We start from the raw sequence: 23,390 nt of genomic DNA, 5'->3' as shown, positions 1-23,390 counted from the left end.
ATGCAGCATTATTTACAACAGCCAAGACCAGGGAAAAAAACCTAAGTGTCCATCAATGGAAGGAGAGATAAAGAAAGACAGACAGACAATCACACACATACAGGAATATTATATAGCCATGAAAAAGAAGGGAATCTTGACATTTGTAATAACATGAATAGAACTTGAGGGTATTATGCTAACTAAAATAAGCCAGTCACAGAAAGACATATGCAGCATGATTCCACTGATAACGTGGAATCCGAAAAAACAAACAACAAGAAAAAAAACAAAAATACCCCTAAAAATCCTCTAAACAAAGGCAAACAACCCCAAAGCCAAAGATATGGACAACGGATTGGTGGTTGCCAAAATTGGGGCATAGGAGGTATATGAAATGGGCTAAGAGGGTTGAAAGGTGCAAACTTCCGGTTGTAAGATAAATCATGATCTGTAATGTACAACATGGCAACTATAGTTAATAGTATTGCCTATCTGAAAGGTGCTGAGAGAGTAGATCTTAAAAGTTCTCATCACAAGGAAAAAAATGTATAATTATATGTGGTGATGGATGTTAACCAGACTTTTTGCAATGCTCATTTCTCAATATATACACAGAGCAAATCATTATTTTGTATACCTGAAACTAATATAATGTTTTATGTCAATTATACCTCAATAAAAATAAGTTTGAACTGTTTTAATTGAGGCCCAGAGTTCCAGACCCTCTGCCCACCCACCTCCTCCCTAGGGCCTTCCTTGATGTCCTAGCCCCCAGGGGCGTTCTCCTCTGCATTCCTGGGCTCTGCCATATTGTCTGTGTCAATGATTTCTAAGTTCACCATCTATTTATTGCTGTTTTCTGCAGGTGTGGCTTTCAAGTTCTTGAAGAACTTAAAAAAGGTCTGGGCAGGACCTCCTTCTCATGCATAGCCCCCCCCCCCCAAACAGCCCCTAGCCTAGTACTGGGCAATACTAGAATCTCACCAAGTATGTTGGAAAGCAACTTGATTGGCATTTCCTAAAGCTCAAAGTCCCAGGGAAGTAACTCAGGACAAAGGAGTGAGGTAGGGGAGATAATGAGAAAACTTCATTTCCCCCAGTCCCTATCTTGAATCCTGCCCAGCAGCTGCCATCTAGAGATGACACAATGTAGAGTGTTGCAAGGCACACAGAGAGACACCCCCACTTAGACACAGCCTGGAAGGCTAATCTTTAAACCTGTGAGAACCTGAGCCAGGAGGGAGCAATTCTGTCCTCAAACCTCACTCGGTGAGATCCAAAACAAGAGAGGGAAGACCCTCCATTTGTTTGTCCCCAACCAGGGATGCCAGGATGAAGTGGGGGCCTGGGGAGGACCTAAAGGCCACTGCTGAGCATCATGCAGTCAGAGAGGGCAACGGGACTCCAGAAAGAACTGGGCGCAGCACAGCAGGAGGAAAGGATGAGGGGGGCTGGGGAGCCCTTGGGGGAGGAGCAGCAGACATTCTGCATCATTCCAGAAGGCAGAATTGGACTTAGCACTTGAATTATAAAAAAGGATATTATAGCTCACCTAAAGAAACGTTTTCTAGTAGCTAGGGCTGTCCAACAAAGGCATGGAATGCCCTTGGGAGAGTGAGTTTCCCATCCCTAGAGACATCTCAGCAGTCACTTTGTGACAAACACACTGGTGGAGAGCCATCTGTCAGGGAGCCTATAAAGAAAAAGCCAGAGGTGAGAGAATGTGAGAACACTAAGGGTCCTTTCAGTCTGCAAGTCCTTGACATCTGACCAGGCAAGGCAGCCTGCAGACGAGAGAGGGAAGCCAAGAGATGGGGGCGGGGGGAGCCTCTCAGCAGGGGAGGAGTCACAGGCTGGTGTACACAGGCCTGGGGAGCAGGATCCCACACAGGGCTCTGGGAACACACAGCATCCCTGTCCCAGGAAAGTCCAGAGAAGTAGCACTTGAGGCAACAAAAGAGACAAGGGTGGAAGGAGCTTCCAGAACTTTCCAGCTGAGGTCAACAAGGCGCCCAAGCCCAGGGGTCAAAAATCAGATGAAGAGAATGCAGGAGAATGTCAGTTCTGGAATTAGGCTGGACTGTTCTCTAACCTCTGCAGAACTCTCTATGGCAAGATGGGGCCCTGGGTCCCCATGTAGCTGACTGGGTGAAGGGAAGAATGCCCGTGTGCCAGACGACCTCCTATCATGCTGGAGAGGGGGTGCGAGCGGCATCAGGGGGGCAGGCCCACCTCAGAAAACTGCTCTTTAAAGGGCCCTGAAGATGGACAATGAGGCTGATTATATTACTGTTCTCCCTGCTTTTCTTCCACATTTCCTCTGCAAGCAGAACCCCATCTTATCTGATGCGCCGTTTTTCCAAACAAGGCCCAGGGCCCCGCGCCAACCGTAAATTGTGATCAAGTGCGTATATTGTTGAAAGAGCAAGACGGGCTAAAAGCAAGGCTTCATTCTCTCATGGCTGGCACACTGTCAGCACAGTGCATCAAGCCTTCCTCCCAAGTGGTCATGAGAGCCCCCCAGGATCCCGTGACCAGAATTTCAATGAGCACAAACATGCCATTCTGGTCACAAGCGGGTTTGTATATGTTGAATTCACCCCTTAGATCTGATGGTCCGTGTGAAAGCAAAATGCTCATCCTGGTGAAAGGACCGGCCAGAGGGAAAGTCCCAGCCCTGCAAAAATCCCTGCCCCAGAGGCCAGGAGGAAACAACTCGGGGGTCAGAGAAAGCAGATGAGAGCAAAGAGTTCTAACAGGATGGCCAGGGCTGGCCCCCTTGCTCAGGGCAAGTGATACTCAACGGTCATGCAGGCCTTGCGGCTCACGAGGCCCCTGCATGTTCTTGATGTCATTGGAACCATACAATGGCCACACGATATGGGCAGGACAGATACTCTTGCCGTTCTCATTTACAGACAGCGAAACAGAGGCTCAGGGGGCCAGGCTCCTTGTCCAGGGACACACAGCTGCTAAATGATGCAAGAGGGGCCTCAAAGCCAGGGCTCTTGTCTCTGAAGCCAGGGCTCTTTCTAGAATGCGACATGGCCTCTCATTCTCTATGCCATGTGTAGGCAATTTTTTTTTCTGTAAATTGCCAGATAGTAAATATTTAAGGCCTTCTAGGCCATCTGGTCTCTACTGCAAGGACTCCGCCCTGCAGGAGTATCATGAAAGCAGCCATGGGCCATAGGGTAGTCCCCTGCCCCTTACCTGCGGGGCTACCACGGAGACCCCAGCGGATGCCTGCCACCCTGGCGGGCAGCCAACCCTACAGAAACTAGGATATTTCCTATTTACTCCTAGACATACTGGGATACAGTTTAACTTCTACATTAGGCCTAGTGAGAGTCGACCAGCAATAACGAACGATGTTACGAGAACTGCAATAATCCGCTGTAATAAAAACGGTGGGAAAGCGGGCTCCCTCCCTCAGCATTCCTTCCCGTCCCGGACTCACCCCTCTGGAGCGGATGCGAGAGGACAAACGCCGGCGTCAGGACCCCGTGAGGAGAACGACGCAGGCTCCAGGACACTGAAAGCTACTACTACCCGCCTTCTGATCCCTGGTCACAAAGAGGAGCCTCCGGAGTGCCTGGGTGGCTCAGTGGTTGAGCCTCTGCCTTTCGCTCAGGTCATGATCCCAGGGTCCTGGGATCGAACCCCCAGTACGGATCCCGGCTTAGCGGGGGGGGGCTGCTTCTCTCTCTCCCACCCCCTGCTTGTGTTCCCTCTCTTGCTGTGTCTCTGTCAAATAAATAAATAAATAAATAAATATTTAAAAAAAAAAAAAAAGGAGCCTGCATTCTGGAGGCGGGCTGACCTGCAACCACCCACAGAGATGACGGGGATAAGGGGATGCTCTGGTGCAGGCGCGGCCCACGGCGTAAAACTACGTAAGCAAATGGGCGTGGCCTTGTGCCAATAAACTTTATTTATGGATACGGATGTTGGCACTTCTTAGGACTCTCCTGTGTCATCAGATATTATACTTGTTTGATTTCTTTTCAACCGTTAAAAAGTGTAAAAAATCTTTGTTAGCTCCAGGTCCTCGCAAAACTACACGTAGTCGGCCCACATCCTGTTTGACGTTGGCCACCCGCTGCTCCAAGGGGTCTCCTTCTTTTGGGCACTGTTCTGTGTTTCTAGGCAGGGGACCGCAGGCAACCTTCCACTCGGTGGCCTGGAATGGGAGAGGAGCTGCTTGGTGCAGGCAGGGCCAGCTGCTGGTCAGGGGGAGCACAGCACACTCTGATCACTAGCTTAAGCAGTGCAAGGCTCTGAAGACTGGGGAACTGTTACCCTTTTCCTGTCAGGCTGCAAGGGGTCAGAAGGAACATATCCTGTGCCCAGTGTGGGTAGGGAGGGCCAGTTTTCCCTGCCCCTACAATGCTGGGTAACTGGGCTGAGCTCAATGTTTCTGAGTGCAGTGGAGAATAGGGGCCCAGGTTGCAATGTCCTCAAGGTGGGGACAGATGGAAGCATCAGTTCTGCAACCTCAGGCATTGCGCTTTCAGCTCCCAGCCTGGTTGAGGGCGAACAAGGAGCAGAGATGGAAAGAGAGGTGGAAGGTCAGGTTGGAGGAGGGGCTGGCAAGTTCACTGTCCTTCTTGAACAAGCGTGGGACCAATAGGACCTAGTGATGGATCCCAGGACTTGTTGCCCAAGACAGTTCTAGAGTTGGCCAGTTCTCGCTTGAACTGATTTCTCTCTGGCCTTTCAGTGGGTAACCATTAGTTCATAGGGTGCCTTTCTACAAATTAGAAAAAGGCTTCCTTCCTCAAGACACTTTACTGCCATCTGTTGGATAATTGTCATAATAAATACACAAACCTACAACCTCTATGATGTGAAAAGTGTCTCCTTACATAGTCTCAGTTGTGCAGTGCACAACCTGTGTATCCAAACCCAGCAACACTACGTTTCAGAGAGTGGTTGCCTTTCCCTGAATATCAGTGAGAGCTCAAAGAAGCCAAAGTAGTTTGAGGATTAATGTGAACAATATATGATAAGGGAAACACACCAGAGCTTAAGATAATCCCAGGGTACCTTCCAGAGCCAAACAGAACTGCATTGGGGTACTACAGGGATGGCATTTGTTGCAGCTTAAAGACAGGTGGCCACCTGAAGGCCACAGCACAGGGTTGTCTGTGCCCTGCTTGCCCTGCCCAGGGGATCTACCAGCCGAGGCTTGCCCCCTCTTTCCTCAGCAGCCTGCATGGCAGAGGCACAGCCCTGCTCCCTCCAAACAGGAACCATGTCCTCTGTGGGCCAACCGGAAGCTGCCTGTGTGGGCTTCCAGAAAAGGCAGGCCCTGGCAGGCCTGAGCTGCCGCCTGTGCCTGGTGCGCCAGCCGCCTCCACAGCCTCGCCTGCGCTCTGTCTGGAACAGTCAGCACACATCAGCGACAGGACACATCTGAGAGAGCCACCCTGGGCGTCCGGGAAAGAGGGTGTGGGGAGGCACAGTCACAAGTGGGCCGGATCCCCCAGTTCTCGGTGCTGAGCCGCGCTGAGCTGCTCGTCACGTTCCCGATGACAGAAGTCAAGCAAATGCCCGGAAACGAAGCCTCGGTCCCGCTTGCCAAGGAAGGGACCATCCCACACCCAACGTGATCCGAGGCTCCCAGCAGCTCACGTGGCCCGCGTTTTTTTAGGAAGCAGGGAATCATGAATGGAGCGCGGCTGAGTTGACGCCCCGCGTTTCTCTCCGCAGCCTCGCGCCTTCTCGGGTCCTGCGTGGTTAGAACGCGGCTTCATTCCCTCGGGCGGGTGAGAGGGGGCGAGCCGTGGCCGGGGGCTGGCGGGACTTGACTTGGGCCCCCTCTCCCCCTGCACCCTCCCCTCCCCGGTGTCCACAGCTGCTCCCTGGCACCCATCGCTTCCGCTCAGCCCGAGCCAGACGCTGCAGAAGCGAGATCTCACCCGCGCCGCGGAGGAGGACACGGAACCGAGTGAGAGACACCGGCGGGGCTGCCCCGGGAGTTAGGATGAGCAGAATGTTCTCCCCCAGCCACGGAAAGCCCCTGACTCAGGCCTGTCCCGGTGCGGGGAGGAGTGTCGGGAGACCCCGGCGGATCCCGTGCTGGGGGCTGGGCCACAGCCACTGAGCAGGGAACGTCCTGCCAGGTCCAGAGCCTCGAGTCTACCACGCCCCTTGCTGTCTCCAAAAGTTTCTTCTTCCTTCCCTCCGGTCCAGAGGTCCACATCTCTCACCCAGATTCACCTGATTCTTCAGTTAGAACTGGAACGTCTCTGCTTTCCCCGATAATGCACTCAACCTTGCGGCCCCTAAGGACACACGCACTTAGCAAAGCAGTAAGAGCCTCTGATGCTTACGGAGGCCCGACATGGGCCCGCCACATCTCTTCCTCCTGTCATCCTCACAATGGCAGACCATATTATTACTGTGGTCACCACTTGCTGAGAAAGCAATGGAAGCAGCAGGTTAAGAAACCTAATCCAGTTGCCACAGCTGGAAAGAGTGAAGCCCAGATTTGGCCTCAAGAGGTCTGGGCAGGAAGGTTCTCTCTCAGCTGTCATGTGGCCCACCTGGCCAGGTTGAACATAAAACCCACCTCCGAAGCCCGAGGTCCTCCCCTCCAGAACTCTCCAGGCGTGTATCACTTCTTTGGCTCCTAACACGTGCTCAAGCCCATGCTGAGTCCTGTTACACAAGGACACTAAAATATCACTTAGTCATTAACGGTTGCTCCTGGGCGGTAATCAAGAAAAACCATTCCGTCCCTTGTTTCACTGCCAAATCTCGGACAGCTAGTATATTTGCCTAAGACACTGTGATGTAAGCCTATTGTTATCAGGGGCTAAAAGGCGGGAGTAGGTTGGCTTTCACTCCTTTTAGCTCGATGTGCTCACACCCTCATTCAATTCATTGCCAAGCCCTGGAGGGCCATTTGCACACGTCCCTTAGACACTCACCTTCCTCGGCTCCTGCTCCCACTGCTCTGCAGTAGACCCTTCCCTTCCACCTGCACACCCCAGCAATCTTGGCTCCATTTCTTCCCTTTCCACCCCAGACTCCACTCCACTGCTGGGAAACCAGCACTTCTCGTCCCCTGCTGGAGGAACCAGAATGCCACACAGCCTTCCTGGAGGGCAGAGTAATACCTGTCAGAAGGCTTACCATTCTACAAGCCCCTTGAATGAACAACCCAATCCCTGTGCATAACAATTCATTTACACTAGGAAATAATTGTGTTCATAAATGACCTATAAAGATGTCTATCACAGCATATCACAGCATCGTTAATAATAAAATATTGAGAGCAGCCTAAAAATACCTGAAATGGGCAATCACGGAGGTAAATTATCATATTCACCCATGCGACCATTTTAAATAATGGGTTAGAAGATTGTTCAATGTTATTATATAGTATTAAGTGGTAAAACCTGCTTACAAAGTTGACTGTAATATAGTACCATTGATCAGTAGGTAGTGTTTAATGCATTCATACATAAAAAAGAAAAGGAAGGAAATTTGCCAAAATGTTAATAGCAGTCTCTCCAGGGCTCTCCTACACAGCAATTAAGTTCAAGCCTCTGGGTTTATTCTTGGGTCCATCACTTCTATGCAAATCACTTCTCTGTGACTTAGTTTGCTTCCCCAGGAAAATGGGAATAATAGTAATAATACAATAATAATAATAATAATAATAAATCCATCATGGCAATGTTGTGAAGATTAGATAGAGAGTGATTAGAACAATGTGCGACATTGAGTGAGTGTCTGATAATATTAGCTATTATCATTTTGGGATAATGGGGTTATGGAAGATTTGAATCTTTTTCTTGCTTATTTATACATATGACAATTTTTACAATAGCCATGCTTCTTCCCTTGTAATTGAAAACTGAAAATTGAGGTCACCTAAAGCCAACACTTGAATAAGTCGTGTAATCCAGAAGGAGCTGTTGAGAACCACAAGTCGGAAAGACCCACCTAAGGAAAATCTACACACTTGATAGACACCCTTCTACCCTTGAGCTGGCTTTGGTACCAGAAACCTTTGAGCTTGCTGGTCAGGGAGGCTAGAGGGAGGGTTGAGAACTGGACTAAGGCAGAGAAAAGACAGAGGCAGGGGCCCGCCAGATAGATATCCAGCCCAGGTAGGTGGGAACCCTTTCTCTAACACCCTGCTCCACTCTGGCCAACACTTGGAGCTCAGGGCAAGGGTCCATCAGGAAACCAATAGTGGCTGGAATGGTCACCCACAGCTGGATCATTGCCAAGGCAATGTTTGTATTAGAAGTTCCAATTTTAATGCATACAAAATGCAGATCTGAGAAAGTGCTCTCTACAAAAAGGAAAAAAAAAAAGGTTATTATAAACACCTATTTGAAAACTTCATTCTGTTTGGAAGCCCAACAAACTCCTTCTCAACTATGAAGTCTCAATTGGGCATCGCCTCCTCTATGAAGCCCTCCTGATTCCTCCTTCATCTATGCATCCACTGGTCTAGGTAATTCCTTATTTAGAACATTCTATCTTTTTGCACTGATTATTTACTGGCTTGACTGTCTCTTTTTAGTCTCTAAGTTCCTAGAGAGAAAGACCTGTACATATTTACCCTGAGCAAAGGATCTACCATACAATATTCCCAACAAGTTCCCATTGAAACCCTGAATGATATTGGAAGAGCACAAGGTGACATCTGGAGCCCAGGCCACTAGCTCTGCCCAAACTGGGTGACCAAGAACCAGTGGCTTAACTTCCTGAGGCTTCTGTTTTCTCTTCTAAAAAATGGAGGAAGAGTTGAGTTGATAAGGTCCCTTCCGGTCCTGAAATTCTCTGATATTCCTCACTGGAAACAGTTCTCTTCCTCCCACTCTTTCCGGAGATGATTTTCTGCAATGTTAGGTGGGAGCAGATGGGGTGGGCGGGGAGCTGCTGTGAAGTTCAGAGAAGGAGAGCGCTGTAGGACTGGCCCAGCTCCTCACCCCACCCCAAAACCCTCACAGCTCTGAGTCTGTGGGCCCAGGCCCAGCTCCAGAGGATTTGCAGGAACAATGACTCCCAGGCAGCATCCACACCAAACAGAGCTCAGAGGGGTCTGGATCATGTGTGAGCTGGGGTAAGGGGAAACATCAGGGAGAAGGAAAAGTGTGAGGAAGAGAGGTTCTCCCTGCAGGCTTCCACTGAAATCAAGGTCATGAGTCTATTTCCAGTTGTCTAGATGAGCCTGGTGGATCCTAGAGGGGATCCTGGCACTTGAGGGCCTCTGAGAGGCCATAATCTTGAATCTGAGCATCTCAGAGTCATAATAAGCCTGGATGTGGGGGAAGAAGAAGGGAAAACATCAGGAGGGTAACAGGTACAATCACCGCAATGCTGGTGTCATTTACTGAAGCTGTTACTCTACGGCCAGCATTGCATTAAGTCTTTATGTTCACTTCCCCCCAATGAATCAGCTCAACCACTTTATGAAGTGGGGATTCACATTATCCCCATTTTACAGATGAAGAGATAGAGGCACAGAGCTTAAGACATCTGCTCCTGCCCTACCCAACTAGTGCAGTGGCAGAGCCAGGTCTGGACGGCAGAGAATGAGGGGTCCAGGGACCTTGCTCACAGCAGGGAGATGAGAACTGTGCAGAAGAAGGCTAAGTATTGGGGGGGGGGGCGATGAGAAAGAAGTATCCACAGCAGAAGAGAGGACACCAAAAGCCAGTTTCCTCTGTCCCGTGGAGGAGGGCTAGCCCTGGATCCCTCCTGCTCTCTTCAGGCATGCACTCTGTTAATCCTAAAAAGACCCTCAGAAGCCACTACAGAGGAAGAAGCTGAAGATGGGAGCAGAATGGAGCTCTGCCCCGGGTCTCATCACTACTGGTGGCAAAGCCAGAGCTAGAACCCAGGGTTTATAGTTTCTTGTGCTTTCTGATCCAGAGAGCTATTTTTTTTTTAAAGATTTTATTTATTTATTTGACAGAGAGAGAGATCACAAGTAGGCAGAGAGACAGGCAGAGAGAGAGAGGGAAGCAGGCTCCCTGCTAAGCAGAGAGCCCAATGCGGGGCTCAATCCTACCACCCTGAGATCACAACCTGAGCCAAGGCAGCGGCTTAACCCACTGAGCCACCCAGGCACGCCCAGAGAGCTATATTTTTAAATCAATTATTTGATTGCTCATCGGTATCGTTGATAGAATGTGGGAGTAAGTCGGGGCTGCTGGGTTATTTGGCAGAGCCGCCATGATGGGCGCTTTCTGCATCCATCGGCCGGGCTGCTTGCGTGCTGCGTTTGCTTCTGCACCGGGCCGGTCTCTAGCAAGCCCATCACTACCCACCTCAGGTCAGCGAAATTTGCCCATGCCCCAAAAATGTTAATCACGATCCCTCTCTTGTCCAATCCCTTCTTCTGATGCACTGTGGGCACCATGCCCAGCACAGTCTTGCCAAGACCGGGTGCACATCTGGAGCTGTGTGATAATCACTGTGCCGCACCGTGTGGGCTGTAATGAAATGATAACCCACTTGCCTGATGAAATCACTGGGAGTGGAAATAGTGATTATGCCGGACAAACACAATCCCATTTCTACCTGTTCCCTGGCCTCTGGGCAGCTTTCAGCCCAGCGTTACCTGTCCCATTTGCTCCATCAAGAAGAAGGAGGAAAAGGACAGGAAGGAGAGGGAGGAGGAGGAAGAGGAGGAGAGGAGGAAGGGGAGGAGGAAGAGGAAGAAGAAAAGAAGGAAGAAGGGAAGGGGAAAGAAGAGGAAGAGGAGGAAAGAGAAGAAAAAGAGGAAGAAAAGAAAAGGAAGAAAGGAGGGAGCGGGGAGGGAGGAAGCCAGACTAGGAGTCAGGACAAAAGGTCATCCACGCCTCCCAACCTCCCGGCCACCCCCATGCTCCTGGCCCACCTGCTCAAGCCGATGCTACTTCTGCAAGCAGCCCTTTCGTCTCTCTGGGGCATAGCACAATACCGGCTCCAGCCACATTTACTATTAACACACTAAAGAAGATAAATCCTCCTTAAGGAAAGGGTTGTCCCAGAGGAAGCCTAGGGTACGGGCTCAGCTGGGAGAAGGGGAGGGGCAGGATCCACTTTCTGAAGCCAGCCATTCTGGCTGGAACGACCCAGCCATTCTGAAGACAAGGGCCTCCTCTGCTGCCTGCAAGGCCTGGGTCTGAAACATCGATGAGCTGTTGTGCCTGCTTTCTGACAGCCCTGGGGTGCGAACAGCCCCCAGGCCAGCTGGAACTCGGCTCTTGGCTTCGGAGGCCTGTCGCATTGCCAAGTTGGCAGAACTTTCCCCGAGTGATGCGGTGTGGGCTCAGTACTAATTTAAGCCACGTGATCTTCTCAGTGCTTTTTAAGGTGGGAGGGCTGAGGACAATTACTTGGCCGGAAAGCAGGAAGTGACATCATATTAGCAGTGAGAAAGCCAGGCAGGGTCTGTCCTAATCAGGTCTGGCCCACTCCGGCCTCAGAGATGTGTCCTGAGCCGCCCTGCGGCGGGAGGGATGGGCAGCCCTGTGCTCTCAGCCCGTGAAACTCTGCACCGTACTCACAATAGCACCTGAGTGCTGGGTCCCAAGAATGTCACACCGGAAGTAACAACATCAAGGTTTGGGGACTGAATTGAGGGAGCCAGGGAGGGGAGACAAGGAGCCATTGAGCTAGCAGAACACCAGAAGAAAGCCAGCGCTACAAAGGACCTCAGAGCACATCTAGTCCAAGCTTCTAGTAAGATGAGGAAGCAGTCTAGAGGGAACCAGTAACCTACCTAAGGCACCTAGTTATGGAAAGGCAAGACTAGAAGCCAGTTATCTGCCCCCATTCCCTGGTAGATCTCTTTCCACCTACCTCTGCTGCTGGTCTGCATACACGGTCTACATGTGACCCCCCCACCAACCACCACACACACACATACACACACATGAACCTGTTTCTTACTAATCTCATTCAAGCCCCTGAGTCCCAGTGGCCAGGCTAGCAGATATGAATGAAATCACCGGGTGGGGAGAACCCAGAGAAAACTGAGCTTGGCTGGAGAACCCAGAGACACTCATATCCAGCAGTTAGCACCCAAAGAGGACAACAGCAGTCTTGGAGATGTGTATCCATCTTAAAACACCTTACAACCCACCCCTACAGCCACAGTGGCTTCTTCTGGCCATAAATTAGCCAGATCATGTCTAAATCTCAGAGAGCAGGCTGAAAAGTTCCTCCTCCCTGCCCGTGAGATTCTCTACACATCCCTGGCGGGCAGCTGGGCTGGGGGAACCCCTGAAAAAACACTTCTGTGGGTGGCACAGACTTCGATTTCTCCAGAGTCTGAAGGGGGAGAACCCAAGGCGAGGGAGCAGGCAGTGCTTTCCAGAGAGCCGGGGGCTTTACCCCCCCACCGCCCCCTTGCTGGAAAGTGAAGCACAGGACGAGGGAGAGCACACGGGTTGGGGGGAAGGAACTGGCTCTGATGTTTCTTCTCACCCTGAAATATGCTTTGTTGCAGTCTCCTCTCTAACTGGCTCAACGCAGAAGTCTAGGAGCAAGGTTAACCCTTCCAGGCAGCAGTCAAGTAGGACTCTAGGGCTCCTAGGTCCTGTGGGGCTTGAGAGGACAGGGCATGAACCCCAGAAACCTCTGTCAGCAGTCTGGCTTCCAGGACACCATCAGAGAGCAGGCAGGGCGAGAATGTCTCATCCTCAGACCCATTTCCTATGGGTCCCTTGAAACTTCCTCATGGTTTATGAGTGCTGGAGAGAACAGCTTTCAGATCCACAGTCTGCCAGACACTGGAGCCAACACAATCTGAGCAAACAAGTTGAGAAATGGGAGCTGCTGGTCCAGGACTAAGAATAAGAGGGCAAGGTGGGAGGTGGTCTATGCACCCTTACCTTGACCTTGATATAGGTATAAAATGGGGACAATAATAAATCTCAACTCCTAGGGGCACTGTGGATTTGTACAGTGTATGCATATGAAGACCCAAGACTATAGAAATATTTTGTCCAAAGGTCACCTGGCTAGAAGGTAGTATTTGGAGGATTTGAACCTAGGACCCTTATGTCTCAAGACATGGAGCTCTGAACCATGTGATGCCCTCCCCTCTCCTTGAGGGTAGCTCATACTGTAGCAGTCTGTAGCTCATACTGTAGCTCATACTGAATTGCAAGCAACTGGAGTGCCAGGACCATATCCTTACCCCAGACCCAGCATTTAAGAGCAGCTTGGGGAGTTAAGGGGCATGACCCATGACAACTGCTAATAGCAATGCCTCAGTTCAAGGCCTGGGAGACTGTTTTAAGATTCTGGCCAGCAGCCCTCAGTGTACAGATGTCAAGGCAGGTACTGTGCCTCTCTGGGTTCTGGTCTGTCAAGAGGGGGAAGCCTTTCTAGACAGAAATCCTCTAGGAAGAGTGTCAGACATCCATGGCAATGGGGAGATGCCAAGAGGCAGATGGAGGGATGGAAAATTCACTATAGTTCTGGAGCTATTCAATAGCCAAGACTGTATTCCCAGGGATAGTCAATCCAGACATGCTGAACGAGTGGCTGCCAGCCTTCTGCAGGCCCCAGAAGAATGCCAGGACCCCTAACACCCACTCTAAGCATAGAGATGACTTCTAATTCCCTAATGGGACGTATGTATGTCTGAGATTATTAATCAGGAGGTGTGAAGTCTCCTGGACCATTCAGCTCAGATGTGGAGGGGAGCCAGCCAAGAATAGGACACCCACTCCTGCTGACTCACGTGGGAATGAGTCAGGAGAATCCAGGTTGTTTCTCCAGAAGCCTTGAAGTCCTGGACAAGAATTGAGGACTTGGGGTGGAGACAGCATTCTTGTCTTTTCTTCCAGGGGAGTAAGAGTCCTTTGACTGAAAAGTCAATGTGGTGTATTGTCACCATGTTATATTGGGTTAATGGAAAGGCAGGATTGGTTATAAGAAGCAGGACATGAAGGGAGCCTGAATATCCAAACAATCTTAAAAGAAAACACTAAGGTTGGAAGTCTTACACATCATGGTTTCCAAACTTCCTACAAAGCTACAATAATTAAAACAGTTCAGTGACTTAAGAGCAGACATTTGGGTCAATGAACAGAATAGAGAACCCAGAAATAAGCCCTTGTGTATATGGTCAGATGATAATTGACAAGGGTGCCAAAACCATTCAATGGGGAGGGGACAGTCTTTACAACAAATGATGCTAGGAAAACTGGATCTCCACATGCAAAAACACCAAAATTGGACCCTTATTTCCTACTGTATACAAAAACTAACTAATAATGGATCAATGGCCTAAAAGTAAGCAGTAAAAGTATAAAACTCTTAGAAGAAAACATGGGTCAAGATCTTCATTGACATTGGGTTTGGCGATAATTTCTTGGATGTGACGTCAAAACACAGGCAACAAAAGCAAAAATAACAAATTGGACTTCATAAAAATTAAAAGCTTTCATGCGTCAACACAACTCTTTTCAACAGAATGAAAGGCAACCCACGGAATGGGAGAAAATCTTTGTGAATCAATCGTACCAGCTCAGAGGTTAATATCGACAAATACATTCTGGATGGACCCCTACAACTCAGCAATGAAAGCAAACAACCCAATTTTAAAATGGGCAAAGGACTTGAAGGGATGTTTCTCCAAAGAAAATGTACAAGTGACCCATAAGCGCTAGAAGAGATGGTCGACATCACTAGTCACGGTTATTATTTTTAAAAACCCAGAAAATAAAACACTGGTGAGTATATACAGAAACTGGGACCCTCATGCATTGTTAGTGGGAATGTGAAGTGATGCAGCTGCTGTAGAAAACAGTATGGCCATTCCTCACAAAGTTAAACATAGAATTACTGCCTGAGCCAGTAATTCCACTGCTGGGTCTGTACCCAGAAGAAATGAAAGCAGGAATTTGAATAGCTATTTGTATACCAACGTTCATAGCATGATTTACCATAGCCAGAAGAAAGAAACAACCCCAATGTCCATCAACAGCTGAATGGATAAACAAAACAGGGTCTATGCATGTAGTGGACTATTATTCAGCCCTACAAAGAAATGAAGTTCCCATACACGTTGTGACAAGGTAGACCTTAAAGACATTATACTAAAGAAAAATAAACCAGTCACGAAAGAACAAATAGTCTACGATTCAACGTATATAAGATCAAGTAGTCAAATTTATAGAGATGGAAGGTAGAGCAGAGGAAATGGGAACAGGGAGCCAATATTTTATGGGGACAGTTTCAGTTGGGGAAGATGAAGAAGTTCTGGAGATGGATGGTGGTGACGGTCGCACAACAATGTGAATTTACTTAATGCCACTGAATTAGACATTTTAAAATGGTTAAGATAATGAATTTCATGTATGTTTTACTGCAATAGTAAGTTTTTTTTAAAGATTTTATTTTTATTTATTTGACAGAGATCACAAATAGGCAGAAAGGCAGGCAGAGACAGAGAGAGGAAGGGAAGCAGGCTCCCTGCTGAGCAGAGAACCCGATGCAGGGCTTGATCCCAGGACCCTGGGATCATGACTTGAGCCGAAGGCAGAGGCTTTAACCCACTGAGCCACCCAGGTGCCCCAGTAGTAATAGTTTTAAAAAGGAAGTAGGTTGATGGAGTCAGGGAGGCGTCTGCACTCTGTTCTGGGGAGGCCCCATCTGGAACACTATGTTCTCGTCTAGGAGGTCCATTCTCGGGGAGCACTGGCAAACCAGAACTGCTCAGGGAGGCAGGCTGGACATGTGCCCCAAGAGGAGAGGCCAAGAGCAGCCTGTCTTCACACAGCTGAAGGGCAGACAGGAAGACGTACAGGGCGTTTGTCGGCAGTGGACTGCAACAGACAAGGCTGTCTGGGGTTTAATTTCCGGCAGATCTTTCTGACAACCAGTGCCATTTAGCACTGGAATGGCTGAGCTCGGTGATTGGGAGCTGTCCACCGCTCAAGAAGGCTGGATTCAAGCCAAGGTCGGAGAAGCAACCGGTGCGGACACACGTGGTGAAAGGGATCCCTGTGACTACAGGAGACTGGTCCACCTGCCCTCCAGGCGCCCTAGCTGTGAGCCCTCAGGCCCTGATCTCTTAGGGACCAGTCTGATTGCCCTGCCCAGGGAACAGGCAGGAAGCCTATTCTGAGAATTAGGAGCCCTGCATCCTAGTGCCAGCTGCATCTGTGGTCGGCTGTTTGATATTAGATGAATCACCCCCTCTCTGAGCGTCAGTTAATTCATCTGCGTAACCAACACCTGCCCACCCTCCTTCACCTTGCCTCCCCCAGAAGTATGGTAGGGACGGAATGAAGCCAGGACTCAGGGAGAGGAGAGCCCATGCATCTTACAAGCCCTCCTTCTTTCCTCCCCTCCTCCCATTTCTACTTTCCCTTCCTCACAGAACAGGGCTGGTAGTGCTCCCCAGCATACATTTCGCACGCTACTGGCAGCACATGGGATGCTAATGGGGATCCAGGAGAGTTATCTACTGTTGTGCATTTGTTTTTTTTTTTTTTTTTAAAGATTTTATTTATTTATCAGGGGGGGGGGGGAGAGAGCAAGCACAGGCAGACAGAATGGCAGGCAGAGGCAGAGGGAGAAGCAGGCTCCCTGCCGAGCAAGGAGCCCGATGTGGGACTCGATCCCAGGACGCTGGGATCATGACCTGAGCCGAAGGCAGCTGCTTAACCAACTGAGCCACCCAGGCGTCCCGTGCATTTGTTTTGATACGTGCTGATATATACCTGATATTTACAGCAAATGATAACAAGTGTTCTTTTTTATGATAGCAATATGCACTTTCTTTTTAAAATACACTTATAAGACAACGATAAGTTGTCAAAAGTGAGCTTAAGAAGAAGAATAAGTAAGTAATAAAGGAAGTTGTTGTACTTGTATAAAGCAAAAATCTTGAAGATGGGATGTGAGTGGCTCCAGTGGTGGAAGGGACACAAAAACCTGTCTCCCCATGTCCAGCAACAGATCCCCAAGACCTGGCAATCAGACACACAGGAAACCAAAAGGTGAAATGTTTGGGTTGGCCCTGACACCTGGTTTCCTTAAAGTGTCAGATGTAGAGATTTTGACCAACCAACTGGGAACCACTGAGAAACTGAACTTGAATCTGGGATCTTCCATCCACACAACTCTGGCCGTCATCCACCCCCTTCTTTTGCAACCTCCTGTCCCTGTTTTTTTCTCATGCCCACCTTTGTCAGAGTGGGCTCTATGAAAGAAGAGGGTGACCCTGACCAGGCATCCGCCCCAACATCTTGGGAATATTTGGGGGGCACTTTCTCACATTTAAAGAGAACCCCAGAGAGGTAAAAGTTATCTCCACAGCAAAAGTCAGGCACTACACCGTGCAGGGCGGGTGACACACTTGTCTAAGACAGCAGGCCAAAAGCTCCACAGCTAACCAGCACCCACAGGCAGGGCTAGCTTCCCTCATGTCTATGTCTTTAAGCATGTTATACGAGATCCCCTATGGAGGAACCATCTAGAAACCTGATCAAGGTCCAGCCCCTCCACCTCGGCCACTACCTGCTGATCAGCACAGTCAAAGGGTCAGTCGGTCAGCATAGAACACCTATCCTCTCTAAAGAGCAGGAATGAAAGAAGCTTCCAGCTAATTATCAGTCAGAACATCAGAAGACGGTCCTGGGAGTGGGGAGAGGGGAGCCAGGATACCCAATTGATGATCCACCATCTCTTGGAGGGTCATGAAGAGGTGAAATATACACTTAAAATGTCCCCTTCTATTATTGCTCATATCCCACGTCTTAAAGTATTCTCATATATCAAACTGCATGGACGAAGAAATAATTATCTTCCCCATTTGGATCATCAGAGACCTTCTGCAGCAACCAAACATCAAGTTGGTATAATCCCAGGTGAAAAGCAAAGAGAGTTAAACTTTTGTTTACCAGCGCAGTCCACTGAATATTTGAAGATCCCCTTTGGAAATACTAAAAGTCCAGTGTCCTCCTACTCAGAAAAGGGCGGGGGGCCCAGGTGGTCTGAATGAGGGACAACGTCATCGGGTCTTGTCTTTCCCTCAAGGCAAGAACACTACCCTGGGTGATTCTCGTGGAAAGCTGGAGAACCTTGGAGTGATGCTAATTTACTCTTTTTTTTTTTCTTTTTAAAAATTATTTATTTCTTTTCAGCGTAACAATATTCATTGTTTTTGCACCACACCCAGTGCTCCGTGCATGCTAATTCATTCTTAATGGTGACTTTTCAGAAGCTCTTCCAACAGAGGAATCCTGGATTTTCGTGTGGCCAAAGCAAAAGGTGGAATGAGGAACTAAATGGTGGGAAAATGTCCAGAGAAGGTGGGGGGGTGCTACAAGAGCAGAGAGGAAGATAGCCAGCTTGACAACTTGCTAAGGATTGATCCTAGTAAAGAGACTGGATCAAGAATCAAAGAAAAATCCTCTTTGGGAAAAATCTATGATATTCACCCCAAGTGAGAAGACATGCATGGGGCTTGGGTGGACAATTCTCTCTCTCTCTCCCTTCTTTCTCTCTCTCTCACACACACACACTATAAATAACCAAGAAATGTATAAAAAATGTCCAGCCTCACCAATAACCAAAGAGATCACATCACAAAGCCCCTGTTCCCATCCAGTTAGAAAATTAAACAGTACTAAGTATTGAGGGTGAGGAAAGTGGGTGCTCTTGCACAGCTGGTGGGATTGTGCACTGATGCACCGTTTCTAGGACAGTTCTAGGACAGAAATGCTCATTAAAAGTCTTAACCGTGTGCATTATATTTGACCTAAAAATTCTATTTAGGAATTTATCCGAAGGAAAGACCCCTTAGTCTGTGCAAAGATTTAGGTGTGTTGTTTATAGTAACAGTAAAATTGCAGAGGAGGACACAATGTAAATCAGACAATAAGGGGTTCAGTGAGTCAAAGGTGGTAGCTGCCTACCCCAGAGCACTCCACAGCCATGGCTAGCAGGAGTGTCAAGCAGTATTTAAAGACACAGAAACAAACGTGCTCTAAAACAAGATGTTGGACTAGCCCATTCTTTCAAACTATACACACACAGAAAAGACTAGATATGAGTGCACAAAAATGTCACCAGGGATGTTTATCCAGGTGATAGAATTACAGGTATTCCGTTCTTATGTCTGCATGTGTCTCTGTTTTATAAATTCTCTACAATGATCAAATTGGATTTTGCTATGAAGAGAAAGATCAGTAACATATCTTTTTAAGAGAAGAAGCGGTGGGGGTACCTGTGTGGCTCAGTGGGTTAAAGCCTCTGCCTTCGGCTTAGATCATGATCCTAGGGTCCTGGGATCGAGCCCCGCATCGGGCTCTCTGCTAAGCAGGGAGCCTGCGTCCTCCTCTTTCTCTGTCTGCCTCTCTGCCTACTTGTCAAATGAATAAATAAAATCTTAAAAGAAAGAAAGAAAGAAACAATGACGTTGCAAATTATGATGATGGCGGCCACAGAGGAATGAGGCAAGTTCAAGGTCAGCTGGAAGGTAGGAAATCAGAGGCAGGCAGTGAGACATGGGATATGTTTTATTCTGCCCAGCTGGGTTGCAAGAGAGGATGGAATTTGGAGACCACAGAGCACATGCTGGAAGACAGAGTCTAAGGAGGGTGTCTGCCTTTGCTGAGTGACCTGGCAAAGTCACTTCTCCTGGCTATCGAATGCCTTTCTTTGCGATGATCCATGACTCTGCAAGCAAGGTGTTATGATGGTGGTACCCACGTGTGATTTCTCCCTTTCTGGAAAGGCAGATGTGTCCAATATGAGGCAAGGTGAGGTCAGAGCTTTAGGGGACATAAGTGTGATAAAATAGGTCATGGGATAGGGTGTGTGTTTTTACATGATTTGTCCCCCTGCCTCCTGCTGAGCTGAAACGACTGAATTTAAGGCCTCTGGCCAGAGATGCACTTGGAATTAGTTGTTCCCTTCCTCGTAAAATCAATTAGAGATGGGACATCTTGATGGAGCCCTGGACGGGGGGTTCTGATTCCCAGCCACCATGCCCTGGCCAGAGTTCCCCTTCTTTTGGGCATCAGAAGAATGGCAAAGAAATAGGAAAACAGGGAAAACTGCCTTTGACCTCAGAGAGGACTCTCGGTGGATACCCATCAATCAGAGTTATTAAAACACAGGATATGCTCAGAACTGAGCCCACCCCTCCAAGAGGCCTCCAGGTCCTTTCGTTTTTCCCCTTCCCCAGAGCCCCCAGAGCACATAAGGTTGCTCTTGGGAAAGCCACGTGAAGAAGATGGGGCCTCAGCCAGACCCTGGCCAATAGGAAGACTCTAGAGGAGTGGCAAGAGGACAGGGAACTGCCCAAAGCAAGAGAGAGGCACAGGCCAGCCCTGGTGGGGAAGAATGGCAGGCAGGCCAGCCTTGGCACTGACCTCGGGGCATGTCCATGGGGTCGAAGCTGGCCAGCAGGTCACGGCACCACTGGCGGTCTCCTTCCACCTTGCTCAGCCAGGTGTTGCAGTTAAAGTAGTAGCGGAGGTGAGGCCGCTTCATGTCGGTCACGATCACACGATCCAGGTACCAGCTGGCGTTCAGGCCTGTGTTGTCGTGCTCGATCCTGGGGCGGAAGCAGACACCCACACGTCATTGGCCGAACAGAGACGACACCCATTTTACACTAGAATACCCAGATGTTCACTCCAAAGAGGGGTACCATCAGTTCTTGTGGTTGCGTTACCCCTCAAGCCTCAGTTTCCTCATCTCCAAAATGGGAATACCGTGCAAGGTCGAATCACCAGCAGGATCATAGCACCTTCCACAGAAAATCCAGGATTGCCCAGGACCATCTTGAGCTTCCCTTCCCTCCCTAATCTCCAGACCCCAGACCGCCCCCCCAAGATACTCGCCTTAGTCTCACCACCCAGATGATCCCCCCGGCCATCTAGACTGATGTTGACCCGTGGAAATATCACCTGAGCTGCACGTGTGGGCCACATATGTAAGCTTAGATTTTCTAGTAGCCGCATTAAAAAAGAAGCAGAGGGACCGGTGAAGTTCATCTAAATAACATATTCTATTTCATCCACTTATTATTTCAACATGTGACCATGTGAAAATTTGCTAATGAGATAGTTGGTGTTCTTTTCTTTTACTAAGTTTTCAAAAATCTGGTGTGTTTCTATACGTCCAGTGCATCTCAGTTTGGACCAGCTGCATTTCAAGTGCCCAGAAGCCACACATGTCCAGGGGCTGCTGTATTGGGCAACGTAGATCCTCATTCTTCAAAGTCTGGTCTCCCAAGTTCCCCTCACTTCTTTTTTTTTTTTTTTTTTTTAAGATTTATTTGTTTGTTTGACAGACAGAAATCACAAGGAGGCAGAGAGGCAGGCAGAGAGAGAGGAGGAAGCAGGCTCCCCGCTGAGCAGAGAGCCTGATGCGGGGCTCGATCCCAGGACCCCTGGATCATGACCTGAGCCGAAGGCAGAGGCTTTAACCCACTGAGCCACGCAGGCGCCCCTTCCCGTCACTTCTTGCAGCCCCACTTGTGCTTTGGCAGCCCCAACTTTTTTCCTCTGAGGAGAAAGTTTTCTCCCCTAGACCTTCACCTCTGGATGGCCAAGCATCTTTGCGCCAAGCATCTCCTCCCTACCAGTTGTAGCGAGGCCTTACCTTCGCTGTTTGTGGGAACAAACACAGCTCAAGACAGCACAGCCCTGATGGACCTATGTCACACGTGACATACATGGGGGTGTAGACCTCTGCCTGGCAGTAGGACCCCAGAGTACTGGTTGCCTTTCCCCACACCAACACTCTCTCCCCAACCCTCCTCTTCCCTGTTCGTCACCCGCCCCCCCCCCCCACACACACACAAAGCCAGTGCCAGGGCGCTCCTATGTCCCTTACTTCCTCAGGAAAGTTTATGGTCCTACACTTTCTAGTGGGAGGTAGATAAAACAGGACTCAACAGAGGAAGCATTTGACCCTAGCCTGGGGGCAGTCAGACCACACATGACCTTGACCTCCTGACAAATGAGAATGAACTTGAATGGGCCTGGGTAGTGGGGGGAGGGGCTCTGCCTTAACAGCCAGGCTGATAGAGTTCTTCCTCCCCACATGCTCACACCAACACCCCCAGAGGGACAAGCTCTCTGTCACGAGGTCTCCTGCAAAGTGACTTGGCATCTCTAACCCTTGCTGAGCGCTACTGTCTAAGCACTAACCTGTTGAGTCGTCCTCACTAACTCGTTATTACAAGTGAGGGAAGTGGGACTTGGAGAGGAACTTCCTGAAGTCCCACAACTAGCAAATGACGGTGCAGACATTTGAACCACAGCGATCTGGACTCAGAGAGTCCGCTCCTGACCACCGCGCTGGTGCCTTTCAGAGCCGATTTCCCAAGTTTGTGAGACATTGTCTCAAACTGTCTTCATCCAAAGAAGTGAATCTCTAATGGGAAAGTTTAGGGTGGGAGGGAAAGATCTGGGCCTTTGGTCACCCCAGAAATGACACTAGAGGATAATTAATACTCAGAAAAGGTCAGTAGTGATGTTAGTTCGTAATCTACTGGACTTCCTCTCAGTCCCTCCCTGGTCAGGGTTCAGATTCCTACCTGATTTTGTAAATGAGGCCCACATTGTTGGTCCTCACCCGGAACACGTCAACGTTGGCTTTCTCGAAGGCAGATTCACTCCTACAATGAATGTGCACAGTTAGCACAGATCTGCACTAGGCTCACAAGCCCGGGAGGAGAGCCAAGGGCTGGCATCCCTCTTCTTCCTCCACCGTCCCAGTCCCGGGAAGAGCTACGAGCAACCGCTCCCATTCTGAGATTCCTTCCTGACAGGGGGCAAGGTCGGTAGGTATCCGCTCCTTGTTTTCACAGTCAAGTTCTCCTGGGATGCCTGCCGTGTGTCGCTAAGACAAGTATGGCGGGCGGAATCAGCCCCATTTTACAAACAGGGAAAGTATCGGTTGGTAGCAGAGCTGGGACCAGAACCCGGATCTCCAGAGTCATGACCCAGTGGGCTCTGGTTGCTCTGGGTTGGGACAGTGGAGGAGGAAGGCAGGCACAGTAAATAGCATGGTGCTCTCGGTCTGCAGGCGCCCAGGCCTCTCCTCACTTGCCTTGCTTTTGCTCGGGGGAGTTGCAATGGCAGCCCCAAGCAGATGCAGACCTTGGGTGGTGGCCCACGGTCCTGCCATTCCAACAAGAAAGGAAACACTCAACCCAAACCAGCAACCAGGGGAGTCAGGTGGTGAGGGAATGCATATCGAGCATCACACAGAAGGTGTGAACAGAGGCAAGTACACCTGAGAGGTTCCTCAGAGCTGCCCAGGTGGATCCAAACTCAGCTGCATCCTGGATTCTATCCAGCTTACATGCAAGAGGCCCGGAGCGGCCTCCCCACGCAGTCCTCTGGGAGCAGAAGCCGGGATCTCGTGCCGACACTGCTGCGTCCTCTGTGTGGGCCGGGACCCCG

General features: G+C 49.4%; 1 protein-coding gene across 2 annotated transcripts in view; it reads right to left on the bottom strand.

Annotated features, from left to right (window-relative positions):
• LOXHD1 (lipoxygenase homology PLAT domains 1) overlaps positions 1-23,390 on the bottom strand; it is a 149,544-nt gene that overhangs the window by 114,573 nt on the left and 11,581 nt on the right. For both annotated transcript variants that reach the window (XM_059139705.1, XM_059139706.1), the window contains exons 3-4: positions 22,520-22,600; positions 20,343-20,527 (exon numbers count right to left, since the gene is read on the bottom strand). In XM_059139705.1, the coding sequence (XP_058995688.1) occupies positions 20,343-20,527; positions 22,520-22,600 (266 nt within the window). The remainder of the gene's footprint in view (positions 1-20,342; positions 20,528-22,519; positions 22,601-23,390) is intronic.

The sequence above is a fragment of the Mustela lutreola genome, chromosome 11, assembly GCF_030435805.1.
Source record: "Mustela lutreola isolate mMusLut2 chromosome 11, mMusLut2.pri, whole genome shotgun sequence".
In the NCBI taxonomy this organism is placed as follows: Eukaryota; Metazoa; Chordata; class Mammalia; order Carnivora; family Mustelidae; genus Mustela; species Mustela lutreola.
The sequence above is the reverse complement of the archived record's forward strand: the minus strand, read 5'-3'. Positions and strand labels throughout refer to the sequence as shown.